Source organism: Trichoderma atroviride, chromosome 3 (genome assembly GCF_020647795.1).
Source record: "Trichoderma atroviride chromosome 3, complete sequence".
In the NCBI taxonomy this organism is placed as follows: domain Eukaryota; kingdom Fungi; phylum Ascomycota; class Sordariomycetes; order Hypocreales; family Hypocreaceae; genus Trichoderma; species Trichoderma atroviride.
In genome coordinates this window covers 2,775,442-2,792,418 of record NC_089402.1, presented here as the reverse complement: position 1 = coordinate 2,792,418, position 16,977 = coordinate 2,775,442, and the positions used below count along the sequence as shown (strand labels likewise).

Genomic DNA, 16,977 nt, shown 5'->3' with positions numbered 1-16,977 from the left:
TGCATGTCACTACACATGAGCTACGGCTCCATTCCTTAATTGTCTTTGTACAGTTGTTTGCATTCATGGCACAGTAAAGGCGTTCATATGGCGTTGTTGACATTACTTAATCCCCGATATGCCCAGTTCAGGGAGAAAAAAACAGAAGTAAAGGAGAAAAAAGAAGGAGAAAAAAACACGCACGGGATATACAGATTGTTTGATGGATCTTTCGATTGACCACTAATATTTACGAGCATTTTTGGGTCAGATTGCAAAAGGGGAAATATCATGGGATGAAAACAGCGTTTTCATCATGTATAATAGTGACAGAAGGAACATTTGCATGGGAATTCGGCGGAACAGAATTATAAATGTTTTTTTTTCTTTCTCTTTTCATGACTTTGCTCATCACTTTTTGACGACTGTACCCAATCTCGTCTATTTATTGTACAAACAGTGTTGCGTGATGCCTCTAATGTCTCTAATGTACACGTGCCACCCAGACACTATATCAAAACATATGCATTTCTCCTTTTTTTTTGCTTCCTTTTCCCGTTGTACAAAGAGATCATCAAATATTCCTACAATGGGTGGTGGTAAATCACCGTCTTGACTTTGTCGTCTCTCCATTTTCAACTGCCGTCGCGGCTGCCATGCCTGCCATTTCTCCAAGTTCCTCCTCTTCCCATTCTCCATCCTCATCCTCCCCAAAGACGCTCCTCCAGGCTCGACTCCACATATCCTTTTTGTGCAGCAGTGCAAGTATCATCACACCAGGGAGATGCCACACGCTGGCCCAGAACAGACCCCGTGCGCTTCCTTTGTGGCCCTCGTATTTCCAAAACCGGTATGCCTCACGGGCCTGCCAGAGGTTGAGGGGCGTGCTGGTCAAAGCAAAATACCAATCCGTCACGCCAGCTGCACAAAGACCGAAGCACAGGGGGAAGAAGACAAGGCTGTATCGCAATGCAACGCGCCCGTTTCGCGCCGGATTGGTCCACGCAAGCATGCGCAGGCCCGCAGCCTTGTACTCTTCGCGGACGCCCCAGCTCAAAGCCATGAAATGTGGGAACTGCCAAGCGAAAAGAAGTCCTCCGAGCAGCCATCCACCAATGGAAGATCCATCACTGGCCAGGAGCAGCTCCTTCCAGGACCCGTCCTTTGTGGCAGCTTCGCCAGCAGCGGCAGCCCAGCCCATTAGTGGTGGAATTCCGCCAACAACAGCACCGACCCATGTGTTGAATGAAGTTACCGCTTTCAGCGGAGTATAAATGCCGGCATAAATGACAATGTTGGAAAGACCCAAGAACGAGACAGTGGGGTTGACGCCAAAATAAAGGGCGCTCACGCCGGCTGCTCCGCAAAGGGCAGCAAACAAAGCTGCCGCGCGATTCGAAATGAGGCCTCGCACCAACGGTCGGTTCCTTGTTCTTGTCATCTTGGCATCAGTAGACGGCTCGTAGAGCATGTTGAGAGTGTTGGCGCTCGCAGAACAAAGCGCAGTTCCAGTTGTCAAAAATAGAAGCGTCAGTGGGCTTAGACTCGGCGTCTCAGTCATTGTGGGCATCAGCATTTCGGGAACCGGATACAGCGCATAGGGTGCCATGGCTGACAGAACAACGAGGACGGTTAGGCGGGGCTTTGTGAGCGACAAGTATGCAGAAAATCTTCGGCGAAAGGAATCCTTCGGCTGCGACGCCGCGGCGGATGTGAGGAGCGAGGAGGCATCGGGAGGCAGAGGAGCTTCGGACGACGAGGAGTGAAGAAGAGCTTGCTTTCGGGCCTGTCGCTGGCGGTGGGGAGCGAGATCTGAGATGGATTGAGGTGTTTGCGACGCAGGCTTTTGTGGTGGGGTTGGCGAGGTTGAAGTTGAGGTGGAGGTCGCTCTGGAATTGCGCCTCGATATTATAGACTCAAGACATCTCGATCGTTCGAAGAGTCTGTTCTGAAGGAAAAACGAGCCACCCAGTGACGTAGCAGAGCATCGAGGAGCTTTCAGGCCCGGACTAGTAGAGAGCCATCGTCGTGTTGTTGCTGTTCGAATGCTGCTCTTGGACAGCAATTGAAGCTCCGGCGCAAGAGCTATGACCAATGGTGACCGCATAATCGCCGAGTATCAGAGCGCATGGCGTCCCACAGGCCTCAATCCATTCTCTGATACTCACAGCGGGCTTTTGTCGTTTTGCAGCTCGGCGGCGTTGGCGATCTAGCGCAGATCTGCTGATAATCTGGAGTTTTCTCTGCATTCGGATGTCGGGCTGGTGCACGTGACTGGGCACGTGCAGCTCCAGTGCGGTTGTCTTGAGGCAATATCGAAGAGAGTCGATTTGCAATTATCAGTTGATGGGATTATAAATACTTCAAAATTTGAGAAAAGTTCTTTTATTAGTATTTTTGATATAGCTTTATACTTTTTGAAGTTCCATATTAAGCTTTGTTCATATTGTTGAAAGCGACGCCCTCATCAAAGTGTGGTGAAATACTGCTGCCTACGGCAATAGCGGTACTCCTCATTCAACTCAGCATTGTCTAAACCGAGTATTATCATTGCTTGAAGATTCTGCTTCCGAATTACAATTCTGATTATTTTTACTCCGCCCAGTCTCTTTTGGAAACTGTTTCAGCGGCCACTCACAAAAATGCCGTCTCTACTGGATGCTCTCCGACAACGGAGCGTTGTCGACTGCGATACACTGGACAGCGAAGGTACGAAAAACAGTTGAACTTGATGATAGACCTGACTTATGGCTTATACAACTCTCAAGTGGCCAAAACCCTGGGACCTTTCGTTGATTGCACTTCAAACCAGGTAGCCAATGAAGCCCATGCCATCTATCCCGTAATTTGCCACTAACCACCTACATGCACTCACATGTACAATAGGCTATCGCATACTTTGAGATCACCAAGCTTTCCGCGAGTGGAATTGGCCTATATCATGAGTCGTTGATAAGAGAAAGCATTGACCAGTCCATGGGCAACCTGGGCGAGATCCGAGGCCAAGTAGCCTTGAAGGAATTCGTCGTCGAAGTTATGGTGAGCAAAACTCTACCCTACGAGCGTTAGATGCTTATGCTAATGGTCTCAGATGGTCAAATTGCAGCTGTTGATTGCTCCTCATGTTACAGGATATCTGCATGTGCAGACAAACCCGAAGCTCTCATACTCACAAACGGGTACTGTGAATAATGCCAAAAGTATGTACGAATCTTCAGAAACGTGGCGAAGAAAGATCAAAGCTCACATTCACACAAAGGGATAATTGCCATATTTCAAGCACTGGCACCTAATTTCGACATCAAGCGTATCTGCATAAAGATACCTGCTACCTGGGAAGGTCTAAGCGCATGTCGTGCGTTGGAAGCAGAAGGGATAGCCACTCTCGCGACAACCATGTTCTGCATGGAGCAAGCAGCACTTGCATCCGATGCAAATTGCACGTACATTGCTCCGTATATCAACGAGCTGAAAGTGCATTTTGAGACGGGGTATGTGTTTTAATGCTTCTCTTTGAATAAACTAACTCTTTGTAGGTACATTGATCTTCACAAGGCCTTTTCTTTCTGCCGTGAAGCACAGGCCTATTACGATGCCAACAATCAACGCACCCGGGTCCTTGCTGCATCTCTTACGTCTGTTGAAGAAGTCTTGCAACTTGCAGGCGTTCATCATGTAACCATTTCACCCATCTTGTTGAGTGAATTATCTCGTCTTGATGCTACTGCCGTGAAAAACAGTTTGGGAGAGTATTTTGCAGTCACACAGCCCCCAGAGAACTTGGATCCAACGAAATATTCCACTATTCTGGAAAATGAGAGCTCCTGGAGGCTTGCCTTCACTAGAAGCGGCTTCGGAACGAGCGAGGGCAAAATAATCCAAGCGATTAATTATTTTTCGGACTTTCAGGAAAAGCTGGAAGAGATTGCAGGGAGTTACACAATCTAAAGCGTTGGCAGGCATCAGTTGAGATTCGCCGCTTTTGTAAACTGGCTTTTGCGGAGATGTGTGTAAGTCGCCTTGTTTTACTACAAAGGAAAATGGCGATAAAAGCCTTTATGTATGTTTATCGGAGATATCAACGTCTCGAAAACGACCAAAAATAATATAAAGGTTCTCAAACATCCGTGCGTTGGCCAAGTAAATAAAGAGATTCTATGTGCACGTAGGTGCCAATTAGTGAAGCCGACAAAAATCGCCCAATGCGAGGCCGATGAAAGAAGCAAAAGCGTGGATGAAGGTACAACATAAGGCGACACCTATCTAAAAATTTGTATTTATCGAGTCTTTATAGACAAAGCATGCCAATTGTAGAGTTATCACAGTCAAACAGCATGCGTCCGAGGCTAAACAAAGACCCTTTGAGATGTTCTTCGCAATTGCTTTGAGACGTCGGCATTTGTGCTCAAGGCCACTGGATCTATAGTTGGACATATATTACTTGAAGTTGTTGTCTAAATGAATATTAAATCACCTTTTTTTTTTTGGCAATATTATAACGGCTTTTCGATCTTTTCTTGTATAATACGCTCTACTTGCCTTTTCATTTTCATGAGCGCTGTTCGTCTTACTTACATTAATACCTTTGCGCAGTCGTTGACAGCAAATTGCGCAACTCTTCATTCTCTACTGTCTTGATATAATTTCGTCAATCGCTACGACAAGCAAGCCGTGGCCTTCCACTTGAGCACCAATACGACATGGATACAAGTGGCGACACTAAATGGACTTCGACTGTCACCGAGAGCGAGGCCCAGGAGCGGATCGATCTCGGCGTTTCACCTAGTGACGAGAGGTGGAGTGTCACGTATCGGATGTTTGAACATCTCTTTGCAGATGAAGATACGCCGATTGGTGAAATTTTAGCCTCTAAGTTCACACAACATGAGATCCGTCTATTCATGCTATCTGCGTCCAAAGTCTTGAAGGCTATACAAGACGATAACACAGCTCGATTCAACGCACTGCTACAGACAAGACTTCAAGATGCTGCACCTGAAATCATCACAAAATTGACGATGTTGTATTTTGGACTTCCCATTGAGCCAATCGACTTCTCATTGACCGACATGACCTATAAAATGGAGATTCGAGAGCCAGATTCTCCGCAAAGTGTCGGTGATCGGCCTCTACAGTTCTTAACAGCACACAAGCAACGTAATTGGGGAGGCGAGAGTCTTCTAAGTGAGTTTAATATTTCTATATCTACTTAATACGTTACTCGCTAACATTCGGTTAGAGAAAGAAGATCAGTCACATCCTCTAACCACCCAGCTACCGCAAAAACTGCTATCGAGTCTCTTCGCCGACATTTTCAGCTATGCACCGCTTCAGAGAGGCATACTTAAGCAAGAGAGCGAAAATACAATGTTGCGCCTTAGAGGAGGTGAATTAGACGAGGATAACGATTGGGAACTTCCTGGCGATAACAGCGACTGGGAAGAAGATGATGGTGACGACAGCTACGTCGCAAGCAGCAGTGGAGATGGCAGTGAAGATGTTGACGCAAAAGAAGGCAAAGCGAAGAAGGCACAAAGCCGTCAAACAAGCAAAGTAAATGACAAAGTTGACAGCGATACGGCAAGCGACGATGAAGCAGGCGACAATGAAGCAGGAGGCGATGAAAAAGGTGACGCTGAATGTAATGGAGATTCTGCACGTGTACTTCCAGACTCTGAGCGGGACAACTTCATAACTCTTTATGGCTACCAGGGATCTGTGGCTTTTGTCCCAGGAAGTCAACCGACATATGAGGAAGCCATTAGGAGATTGCTATCCCTCGGACCTCAGGATACAACAACATTTTACATTCTGCATTTTGCCAAGAATGGCAGCTTCGTCCACGATATTTCCGACACTTTTCCTTTGAACGCCGGCAGCGCATCTCTGAAATACATCTCTAAACAGGATCTCACATTACAACCTTCATTCTTCATCAAGTTGGGAGATGAAGATTTTCCTGACCACTGGGAGCCTAGCGAGGCACAATTGACCTGCGAAGTCTCCAGAGTCATATGGAATCATCATGATGGTGATGCTCTAGAGCCAGCTCCAGAGTCAACTGGTCCCATGTCATGTTGTTACCTGGAGTTTCCGACGCCTGACTATTTCCCTACATCTCGAGGAAAAGTGAACAGTTGGAATTTCGATCAATACAGCGCTTATGTCAGAGCAGCCTTTGAAGTTGTATTGGGCCCTCCTCCGGGCCCATTTCATCACGCTCTTTTCCACATGTACCACCCGAGTATTGGCTACAGCACCTCTCCAGAATATGGGTTTCCAGCAATCAAGAATTCGGACATGAATAAAGTGTCTAGCTTCCTCGGCGAAGATACGTTGGAACTGAGATGCACGAGACTTGATGACAAAAACGATATTGCCTTTTTTCTGCCGAGCTATTACAACAACGACAGTCGCCTAGGACGCATCTCGCGCAGCAAAGACAACATCGGCGAGGCACTTGAAATCATCCAGCAGATAATGTCGTGCGCTTTTGGTGAAGAAACGCAGCGTCTGCGACATGTCCGCTTGCTGCACGGCGGCGATACATTCGGACCAGAGACCAACAGGAACCAGAAGCCTTATTCTATTCAGCTGCATGATGACGGCTCTGAGAATTCCAAGACTAACAATGCTTCTGTCTTATCCGATTTCTTTGCTGATGGAGGTGCTTTTGCCCTTCTATATCCAGAGTGGGAGGAAGACACCACTTCTCTCTCTATTGTAGAGCCTAATGGACACAGTGAAGCCGAATCCTGCGTTCAGATACCTCCGTTATCTTCCACGGTGGAAGAATTTAGGAACCGAGTGTTTGAGCTCATGCAACTCACAGGATATGCGCAAAGCCACGTCATGCGTGTGAAGAATGGTAAATCCTTTATAAGCATTCAGCCTTTACCAGAGTATGGGTCTATACTTGGCGAGGAAAATGCTCCGTGTTTGTTCATCGGATCCAACACCACAGACGAAGAGTGGTTCAAAATTCGCGCCAGAATTGCTACCCCTAAAGCAACCGTCAGAATCATGTATTCTGGGAAGTGGAACTGGAATTGGGGAGCTGAGGGCCAAAAGACTTGCGTCTGGGGCCCGCGATATGGACGCATGGCAGAGCTTCAAGCTACGAAGCAGCAAAAGAAGGTCAGCTGGGCTGAGGAGGCGGAAGTAATCCCAGACAGCGTTACTCCCGAATCGCTTGATTCAGATCATACAATGGCATCATTAGAAGACGATGAGCCTGTGGAAACTACCCAGTTAGACTGGGCTCAACTTCAGTCTCGCAAGACAAAAGCAGCAAGCGAAAGTGAAAATCGGCAAAAGACATACGCAACACAGCCCAGCATCTTCGATCGTTACGGATTGGTCCCTTGGCCGGCCAACTCAGGTATTCAAATTCCAACAAACGCACCACCCTTGGAACCCATGCTCCGTACAGGACCTCGAATGCCTCTGGTGAGCAAAGCCATATTGACACCCACAGAGCAAGGAGAGCTCCAACGGGTCACTTGGGACTTACGAAACCTCTGCTTAAATCGGGCATTGAGATGTCCGTATGATGGCTGCACTTTCGCCTACACACTGAATGACGAAGATGCCATGAGGAAGCATCTAAAGTCATGCCATACAGCACGGAAGTGTATGTGGTGTGACGAAACGCTATACGAACACTGGGACACGGCAAGAATTAATCTTCATATCAGAGAGAAGCATAAAGATGAGCTCATGGAAGCACTCGGAGTCAGCCAAGCAGCAATCCGGCGATTTGACAAGGAAGGAACCATCTCCATACCGCTCAGAAGGGTCCAAAAGTGCCTTGGGCGTTCAGCCTTGGCTTTGGCGTCTGGACATGCAGTTTGCGAGACACACATTTCCCCAGAAGCTCCAAGTGACAAAATTTGGGGATTCTGTGATCGTTGTGGCCGTAACAGAACCTACTACAACAACATTGAACGAATATACCACTACGCTCACTGTTTGCCGGGCATTTTCAATGGCGCAAACTGCACATTCTGTACCGTCTGCGGCAAATCCGTCTGGCCAAGCGCAGCAGAAGCCCACAAGAGCGGCAAATCCAACGGACAGTTATCCCATTGCTCGCATAATGCGGATGACACAAACGGCCCTCACTGTTCTGGCTGCGGATTTAACATGTCTCGTTTGCCACAGAATGGACGCGACCAACATCAGAAAAGATGCAGGGGCTTTAGTGCCTTGTCTGGTCGATTTTGTCTCTATTGTGGTGAAGAGTTCAGAAATACAGAGACTCAGGTGGATTGGAATCGGAACAAAGATCATATGATTGCCTGCTACAGAGGGAACCCGAAGGCGATAAGCATGCTCGAAGATCCAGAAGAGGCAGCTTTCAAGCAGCAACAGAATAATCTTCGATTCCAGATAAACACAGCCGCTCTTGCCTATGAAGAAGAGCAAGGACAAAATGGAAAAGACGGAGGCCTAGATCGTGATGAGGATGAACAGCCAAGCCAAAATGAACCAGTAACAGGGTCCCAGGCGACAAAACATGATCAAGAGATGGCGGATTCTTCAGCTGAAAACACTAGCACCGTACTGGAAGAAACAGTTCAAGAGACAGCAGCTAGTCAAGATGCTCCTCAGCTTCCGATTCCTGGCTCAGACACTTATCGTCATAGCCAAGAAACTCTCAGAACCATTCTCCGCCAAAGTATTTCTGACACTCCAGATGACGAACAATCTCTTAGACCTTCTACGGAAGCCCCTGATAACACACTGCAACGAAAGTCTTTGAGTATTAGTCCAACTCGGCAGCCAAGCCCGGCTCAGCCAGCGGAAGAAAACGAAAAGGAGCCTGAATTTGAAACTGGCGCTGAATCTCCTCTCTTTGTAAGTTCCAGCTCTTCAGAAGCCGGTTCAGACAACGGATCGGTTTTTGGCGAGGACAATGACAAAGACGCACATGACTCTGCCGACGGAGAGTCTGAAGACGAGCTTTTGTCCGATCCCTCAAAATCGAAACGCCGAAAGCCAAGAGGAAGGACACGCACAAGAGAGGGCGACCGCAACTACCAGGCTGAGAGAGATGACGATGATGACAGCGAGATTGACGAAGAGGAGCTTTTATCAGACCCTTCAAAGTCAAAACGCCGAAAGCCGAGAGGGAGAAAGCGCACAAGAGAGGACGATCGCAACTATCAGGCTGAGAGCGACGACGACGATGACGACGATAGCGAGATTGACGAAGATGGCCGACGTTCCAGGCTTCCTCAACGCTTACCATCACCTGATTGGAGTAAGATACTTCCCAATGACCCGGATTTTGTGCCGTCGGAAGAGTATTACTGCTCAAAGTGTTTCCGCAAAGCTCCCAAGAACCACAAACGAGACAGGTCCCCGCTCGGAAGAAAGAATGAAATTGAGGTATGAGAGAGCTTCCCCTTACATCACTTGTTAACACCTTATTATTATTTTCACATCTTGCTAATCAATAAATCTTCTTCTAGCTTCATCACGACCCTGGCCGATGCTGTGGCATCCGCCGTGGAATCGGCTCAATTGAAAGACTCCCCAACCGCAGCGGCTGGATCCCAGCAAACCTCATGCCAAAGCCCCTTTCCACTCTCCGCAAAAGGTTCCTGCGGCGATACCCCGTGTATGCGCGCACAATTTACCCCCCTCAACGCCACAAACGCCAACGGCACCTACTGGCGGTCAGATCCAAACAATGAAAGCAACAGTGCCTGGTGGAACATCCCCTGGCCGGCATTCAGAGGGCCGGCTCCTTTACCGAACGGCTGGGAAGCACCCGATGTACTCGATGTTCCTGCTGCTGGGAGAGCTCGCCAGCAGTTTCAACTGAAACCGGTGTCGGATCCGACATATCGCCAGGGGGGTGATGTCCAATACTCGGATGAGGAGGATGTGGATGACGTGGAATCGGACAAGGATGACAATGGCAAGAGAAAGAGAAAGCGTAAAACGACTATGGCGAAGAAAGTGCGGAAAATCACTGCTAATGTCGAGCCTGCCAATGTTGAGCCTGCCAATGTTGAGAAAGCAACAGGGCCTCGACCAGTGAAGAAGAAGATGCCGGATCCGACATATCGGCAAGATGACGTCCAGTACTCAGATGACGAGAATATGGACGATATAGAGTCGGACAAGGACACTAACGGGAAGAGAAAGAGAAAGCGTAAAGTTACTACTGCGCCAGATCCGACATATCGCCAGGGGAACAATGTCCAGTACTCAGATGATGATGTCGAGGGAGTAGAGTCGGACAAGGACACTAATGGGAAGAGAAAGAGAAAGGCTAAAGCTACTACTGCGAAGAAAAGGCAGAAAACTGCTCTCAATGTTGACACAGCAGCTGTGCCTCGGCCAGTGAAGAAGAGGATGCCGAAGAAAGCGAAGTCGCAAGCAGCTTTATTGAACAAAGACGAGCCGCAAGGTCAAGAGGGGGGAGTTGTCACTCGACGATCGACGAGGAAGCGGCAAAAGACTACTAAGGAGTAGTGTTTTGGTTGTATGGTTTTGAATTCTGGTTGAATGGTTTTGCATTTTGTCCTCGATGTGTTCATTGTATTACTTGAGATGGAAATGTTATATGTTTATTAAATTACAGCACAGTTTTGGATTGATTGGTTTGTCACAAACATGGATTCTTGCAGCTACTTTGATCATTATTCCATTCATAGAGAAAAATACGTATCTTGTGTCTTTGTTGCTACTTTCATGATGCATCTATGCGCCCTGTACGCCCCGACTTTTTATATCCTCTTGCTGATGATCCACAAATCCATAGAACAATGGCCTATATACACCAGTCCGAAACTCTGGGATGAATGTACCGCTCTAAATGCCGCAATGCTAGAAAGTGCAAAGATTTTACAAGCTTTCAATGGCTTTGAGCAAAACGTCTACTCCCTCCACCCCAACGTCGCCCTTGTTCCCTAGCAAGGAACCGATATCGCTGAGAATGCCCAAGGGAATGTAGCATCCTGTCTTGGCCTTGTCCAAGCTGTCTTTTAGTCGGCTGGTATGTTCCCATTCCTTGGCTGCCACTTCAGCTCTCTTAATGACGCGGTCTGAGATGCCACACATGGCGGCACAATGCATACCGAAACTACCCTCTGCAACCCCGTCTTCGAGCTTATACAAGAACGTGATTCTACGCTCTTCGTCATCAACATGAATTTGCATGCGACGAGCACGAATCTCTGGGTGATTCTCAAATTCAGTAGCAAGAGAGTGGTAGTGTGTTGCGAAGAAACCGATACAGCCGATATGAGTCGCCACATGATGCAGCACAGCTTGCGCGACAGCTACACCATCGTATGAGCTCGTTCCTCGGCCAAGCTCATCAAGAATCACGAGGGAGCGGGGCGTGGCCTCGGAGAGAATCTTTTTGGTTTCAGAGAGCTCCACGAAGAAGGTGGATTGCGCGGCAAAAATATTGTCGTTGGCTCCCAGGCGAGACATGATTCGATCAACAGGAGTGAGACGAGCCGACTTGGCCGGGACAAAACAGCCAACTTGAGCCATGATAACGGCAATGCAAGTCTGTGAGAATGTCAGAATTGGTACGCACAGGAAAGCATTCAGGTGAGCGTTAATGAAGAAGACTTACCATTCTGAGAACCGTAGACTTACCAGCCGCGTTGGCACCAGTAAGAAGGTTAATCTTGGCCTGGTCACCGCCGAGCTTGATGTTATTCGGAATAAAGTCGTCCACGGTGTTAATCATGCAAGGATGTCTCAGTTCCTCAAAGTCCATCACGCTACGCTCTTCCTCGACGAACTGAGGTCTGCAGCTTGGCTCTCCGAGTGAAGACGATGCCTTGGCAAGACTCACAAGACAGTCAAGCTGGGCGACAATTTGAATTGACTTGAGCCAAGTCTCGTAGTCAGCATCGAATTTCCGGCAGAAGCGTGACGCAATTTCTCGAATCAGCTGGGAGTGGGTTTCCTCGGCTTCTTGCAGCTCTCGAACCAACGCAGTGAGTTGAGGAAAATACCATCGCTTGACGTCCTTTGTTGCAGACATTTGACGCCAGCTGGAAGGAATCTTGGCAGCTTTCGGGGCTTCTATCTGGTAGATTTCCTTTCCAACATCTGTATATTTGAGCGTTTTGCACTTGAGCTCCCCCTTCTTCTCTATTAATAGATCGTTTAGCTGGTCTTTGATCTCCTGGATTCGAGCCGCGCTAGCGTCAAAATCTTCATCGATACCGCTCTCTGGGATCATCAGCTTCTCTTCTTTAACCCTCTGTCGGTTAAATGCCGTGCTCCAGTACGCCAGCGGTTCTTCCAAGTTGGGCATGGATGAAATGAGCCTGTCGATCAAGCCATTTCCACCTTTGAAGGCAGCAGCAAGAGTCATCGTATACTCAATTTGCTCGAAACCTTCAAGAACACGAACAAAATCTTCTGGCTTGCAAGCACCAGCATGGATGCGTGAAATCAGACGCTCAAGGTCAGGCATCTTGACCAGCTGCGAAGCAAACTGCTCGCGGACGGAAGGATCATCATTCAGCAGCTCAACAGCATCTAAGCGCTCGTTGATACGATCGATATTACACAGTGGATGGGCAACCCACTGGCGGAATAGACGCTTGCCAAACGGAGTTATGCACTTATTGAGCAGACCAAACAGCGTGCCATCGGTATTGCCATTAACAGTGTTGGAAAACAGTTCAAGGTTTGTCAATGTCTGGCCATCCAAAACAAGAGTGCTGTTTTTCTGGATAGGCTTGTAGATTTCGAAACTTCCTTGTGATAACAAGGGACCTTCTAGTTTGAGGAATCGGAGATACGAAGTCAGACCGCCAACAGCAGACATGACAAGATCATCATCTCTGAGTTCCTGGAGCGCTTCCGGCCATACTTCTTCCTCATCTTCTCCTTTGACAAAGTATTTGGCGCAGGACAATTCTTTTCGAGAAGTGTCCGCATCCCAAAACTCTGTTCCGGGTTTTAGATTCGTCCAAATAGTGGTAGGGGAGGTGTTGTTTTTGAGGATGCGAAGAGTTTTTGTTGCTAGTCCAGACTTTTCCAGCAAAAGTTCTCGGGGGCCAATTTGAGCAATGAGAGTCTCGAATTTGGTCCGATCGACATCATCGACAAACCCAGAGAGGAAGAATCGACCAGTTGCAGTATCCGTAAAGGCAATACCAAACGCTGGCAAATCATCCACAATAGATTCTTTGATAGAGACACAATACGCAGCCATGTCGTCCTGGAGCATGCTGCCATCAACCAAGGTACCGGCAGTTAAAACACATCCTAGCTTTCGAGAGATGACCTTATCCGCTTTTTTACCACTCTTGTCTTCCCGTTCTCGCATCTCTTTGCCAAGATTGGTCTCCATCTGCTCAACACGAGCAACTTTGTATTGTTTGGCAATGAATTGGTTGACCCAGTGGTCCAAAGAACCCTCTGGGACGCCAACCATGCGCATGTTGACTCTATCGGTCATCTTGAAGTCGAATTCTTGGTGACCAATGGTTGCATCTTTTTCATAGAGTTCATAGAACTTGCCCTTTTTGAAAAAGACGATGGTGTCCCAGAGATTTTGCTTGATCTCCCAGTACTGTTTCTCAAATGGTGAAAACTTATTCCACGCACCTGGAGGGATGAAGAGAGTTCGCGGATCATAGTCAGGGTCATCAGGCAAGCGCTTATCTTTGTCTCTGATGGTCGCCAGCCAGGGATACCGCTCGCCGGGCTCCTTCATATATGCTTTCTCCTTCACCTTGGGGTCTTTTGTGCTGACACGGTCAATTGGCCTTACGACAGGCTGCTTTTCAGTAGATTCTGGATCATAAGACCATTGCTTGGCCGTAGACTCGGTAGGCATATCTTCATCCTCCATGTCTATATCGCCAAGAGCTGCGAGATAGTCTTCTGTGTCCTCCTGGATAGGAGACGAGACGTTTGTGCGCTTGCGTGCTGATTGAGGTTTTGACGGACGCTTCCTTTTCTTCGGCCGAGAGGCCTCTCCGTCTGAATCGTCGGATACAACAAAGTCGTCAATGTCATCTACAGACTTTGTCAGCCACGTGCTTATATGTGGTGATGATGCAGATTGTGGAACGAACCTTCATCCTCTTGCTCGGCGGTATCGCTTCCACCGTAGTCGTCTTCGTCATTGACAACGTTGCGTGTGACTCTACCACGCCTCCGAGTTTGTGAAGCCGCTCCATAGGCAAAAGGCTCATCATCTTCATCTGAGGACTCGGCATAATTGACAGCCCTTTTCCCCTGCAAAGCGCCAGTCAGCATGTAGAGACCAAAATATTGGAGATGAGGCGATACAAACCTTTCGAATTGGGCTGCTGGGGGCTACTGAGCTCTCCGGCGCTTCGGCAAACTTGACTTTGGACCGCTTGACGGTCGATTCCATATTCTCTTGCGAGCTGGTGGGCTCCAGGGCATCGCTAGAAGGCACCGGAGTGGAGAGCTCGGCAAAGAACTTTGTCTTTGGCAGCGAGTTGGCTTTGGTCTCTTTCAGAGGGGAGGAGTATAGGATGTCGGACGAGACCTGTTCGCGAGTTGCGGGCGAGCTCGAAACGGGCGAAGACTTCTGGAAGAACGACATTATCGATTTCTGCTTGGTCGCAGAGGCTGCGGCAGCTGGCCGGGTGGCCTTTGCTGGCGTGCGAGCAGCGCTCGCTGCCTTGTCACCTGGCATTGCGGCTCGAGCACAGACGGCAGCTCACGACGGCGTAGAGACAGGAGGCGATTGAATATTCCGGTGAATGGTGGATTGCTGGCTGATTGGAGCTGGGCAGAGCGTGGCATACAACGAACGGGCAATGATGAAAACAAACGCACAATCGCAGGCGGCAATTCTAAAACCAAGACGCTGAGCAGCCAGGCGGCGGCGACTGGGAGCGAGACATGGGTAGGAGAGAACCCATGCATGCAGATTGCAAATGCACCGCGTCGCGATCGCGTCTCGAGTCGCTAAAGTGCTGCGAACTGGCGTATCTCGCGTTAAGTGGGTGTGCGATGGGTGGATACACTGGCTATCAGCACTGTATCAGCTTAACGGCCCGCTGTGCTTAGGTCCCTATTGAACCTTCTTGGCTCCTACGGAACCCCATTCGTCCTCTTATTCAGTCAACATTTTTCTAGAAATAGTTGTAAAATTAGCAAAATCTGTCGTTCTGAAGTATAATGCCAACAAGTCATCTGGCATCTTCTGTGCACATTGTTATTTACAATTCAGCTGTCATCGTTCTAGTCTCCGCATAAATCTGGGTCTTCAAACTGCCGCTTCTCCATAATTCTCCGCGTCTCCGTCTCATGTACTCCGTAACTGCGGCTTCTACAACTCAGCGGCCCATCTTATTCAAGGCCCATCTCACAAACTTGCCAACAAACAACATGCACAAAAGCAGGTAATAGTGCAAACCAGTGTCGTGAGCACCTTTTACTAGTCGTCTGGATCGCTTGACATCCCGCATCGCTCTTGGTACGCTGAGGCTGTCGTACACCTTGACGGCGTCTTCCAGGCTGCTATGCTTGCAAATCTGGTCTGCCAAATCCCATCCGTCCACTAATGCCAGGTTGCCGCCAATGCCTGCAAATGCGCTGAGGGCATGATTGCTATCTCCGAGGAATACAGCCGGTACTTTGGATATGCTGTCATGAGCAAACGGCAGCTTGTCTCGTGAATTCAAGAGCAAAGCTGTCTCGGGATCGGTTCGCCTGACTATGCTTCGAAAGGGCTCAGCGATATGTGATCCAAGATCGAGACTCTGCTCTATGACTGCTTGCAGCTGAGTTGGCGAGCTGCGATCCAGATTGCACACCTGATCTTCATTCCGACCCACGGCCCAGAAGATTCTGTGCTTGTCGACTGGAGCGAAGAAGGCCGAGACGCCGGTGCGAGAGACAACAAACCCCCAATCCTCCCCTGGTAGCTTTGGAAGAGCTTCTTCGAATCTGGCTACTCCTCCTCGGAGAACCGCACCACCATGACACAACGTGTCGCCTGGACGAAGGCTCTGTCGCAGCTTACTATTAGCTCCGTCGGCGGCTATGAGGAGGTCACACTCTTGTTCGATCTCGTGGGCATTTTCTCCTTGAACAACTCTCACTCTTAGGCGACCGTCCGGGAGCTGGGTAGTGGATATGCATTTCGAATCCCAGTGGATGCTACACTGATTGCCAAGATCGAATGCATCATGAAGAACTTGACGGATATCTTTTCGCGCAATTCGAACGCTTGTCGACGGGATGCCTGCAGCTGGTTTCCTACGGAAAGCAACTTGCTCGTTCCAGCTTGAATCCCATATCTTGAAAGCACCGGCTCCGTCAAGCCCAGATATGGCGTGTTCCAGCGCATGATCAAGTAAACCGAGGTTCTTCAACGCAACAAGGCCACCTGAATTGTCAAATCCTGTCAGAGACAAAGTGTAAGTCTCCCTCTGATCAGCGATTTCGGGCGCATCGCGCTCAAAGATGATAATAGTTGGCGGGTTGAGTTTTGGGTTCCAGAGCTTTTGGAGGCCAACAACAAATGCAGAGCCAGCGAGACCTGCCCCAGCAATCACTATGGTCTTGTTTTCAAGGAAGTGGCTTGAATGGCCTTTGGTTTCTTCATCTGCCATTGTAACACCTTCTTGACGTTTCGGGCAAATGCTGTAGAAGAATTAAGGGAAGTAAAGACACGGAAAGATGTAGGAATTACACACCACTTTATAATTTACCTAGTGTACGACACCAAGTGATGTAATGGTGCAGCGCGGTCAATTGCTTGGGGCGCATGACGTTCTTAGGCTTTGTACGACTTACTCAGACAACTTACTCAGACAACTTGACAAATGATCAAAAGACTAGGATGTAAGACATCTAGGCCGCACTAGATTCAATCTTCCTACCTATCCCTTTTATTATGCAGCGTGAGCGAGGCTGTGGTGGGCTCTTTCTCTCTCCCTGCATACAGTCGGCTCAGCAGGGTCATGATATTGGAAGAAAATAACAGGAAATAGAATAGATAAATTAAAAAGAAAAAAA

The 16,977-nt window shown here is 48.5% G+C and overlaps 5 protein-coding genes across 6 annotated transcripts; 2 read left to right on the top strand and 3 right to left on the bottom strand.

Moving 5' to 3' along the window:
- Positions 1-360: 360 nt before the first annotated feature.
- On the bottom strand, positions 361-2,186 carry TrAtP1_006153 (uncharacterized protein). The gene has a single exon (XM_014082795.2). It carries the CDS (start codon positions 2,084-2,086, stop codon positions 584-586), a length of 1,503 nt encoding a protein of 500 aa, XP_013938270.2. The 5' UTR covers positions 2,087-2,186; the 3' UTR covers positions 361-583.
- Positions 2,187-2,326: 140 nt separating this feature from the next.
- On the top strand, positions 2,327-4,098 carry TrAtP1_006152 (uncharacterized protein). 2 transcript variants are annotated; one of them, XM_014082794.2, is made up of 6 exons: positions 2,327-2,688; positions 2,748-2,791; positions 2,866-3,018; positions 3,071-3,179; positions 3,239-3,470; positions 3,516-4,098. In XM_014082794.2, exons 1-6 carry the CDS (start codon positions 2,622-2,624, stop codon positions 3,925-3,927), a joined length of 1,017 nt encoding a protein of 338 aa, XP_013938269.1. In that variant the 5' UTR covers positions 2,327-2,621; the 3' UTR covers positions 3,928-4,098. The 2 variants fall into 2 exon arrangements, with proteins under 2 accessions (XP_013938269.1, XP_065969089.1); XM_066113003.1 differs by having other exon boundaries at positions 2,748-3,018.
- A 581-nt stretch (positions 4,099-4,679) lies between these two features.
- On the top strand, positions 4,680-10,467 carry TrAtP1_006151 (uncharacterized protein; the record flags this gene model as incomplete). Its single annotated transcript, XM_066113002.1, has 3 exons — positions 4,680-5,163; positions 5,219-9,287; positions 9,456-10,467. The coding sequence occupies 3 exons, from the start codon at positions 4,680-4,682 to the stop codon at positions 10,465-10,467; spliced, it is 5,565 nt and encodes a 1,854-aa protein (XP_065969088.1).
- A 157-nt stretch (positions 10,468-10,624) lies between these two features.
- TrAtP1_006150 (uncharacterized protein) lies at positions 10,625-14,895 on the bottom strand. The gene is made up of 4 exons (XM_066113001.1): positions 14,273-14,895; positions 14,052-14,214; positions 11,582-13,992; positions 10,625-11,514 (listed from the first exon to the last, which is right to left on the bottom strand). The coding sequence occupies exons 1-4, from the start codon at positions 14,642-14,644 to the stop codon at positions 10,840-10,842; spliced, it is 3,621 nt and encodes a 1,206-aa protein (XP_065969087.1). The 5' UTR covers positions 14,645-14,895; the 3' UTR covers positions 10,625-10,839.
- Positions 14,896-15,116: 221 nt separating this feature from the next.
- On the bottom strand, positions 15,117-16,943 carry TrAtP1_006149 (uncharacterized protein). The gene has a single exon (XM_066113000.1). The coding sequence runs from the start codon at positions 16,569-16,571 to the stop codon at positions 15,291-15,293; it is 1,281 nt and encodes a 426-aa protein (XP_065969086.1). The 5' UTR covers positions 16,572-16,943; the 3' UTR covers positions 15,117-15,290.
- Between the last annotated feature and the right edge of the window lie 34 nt (positions 16,944-16,977).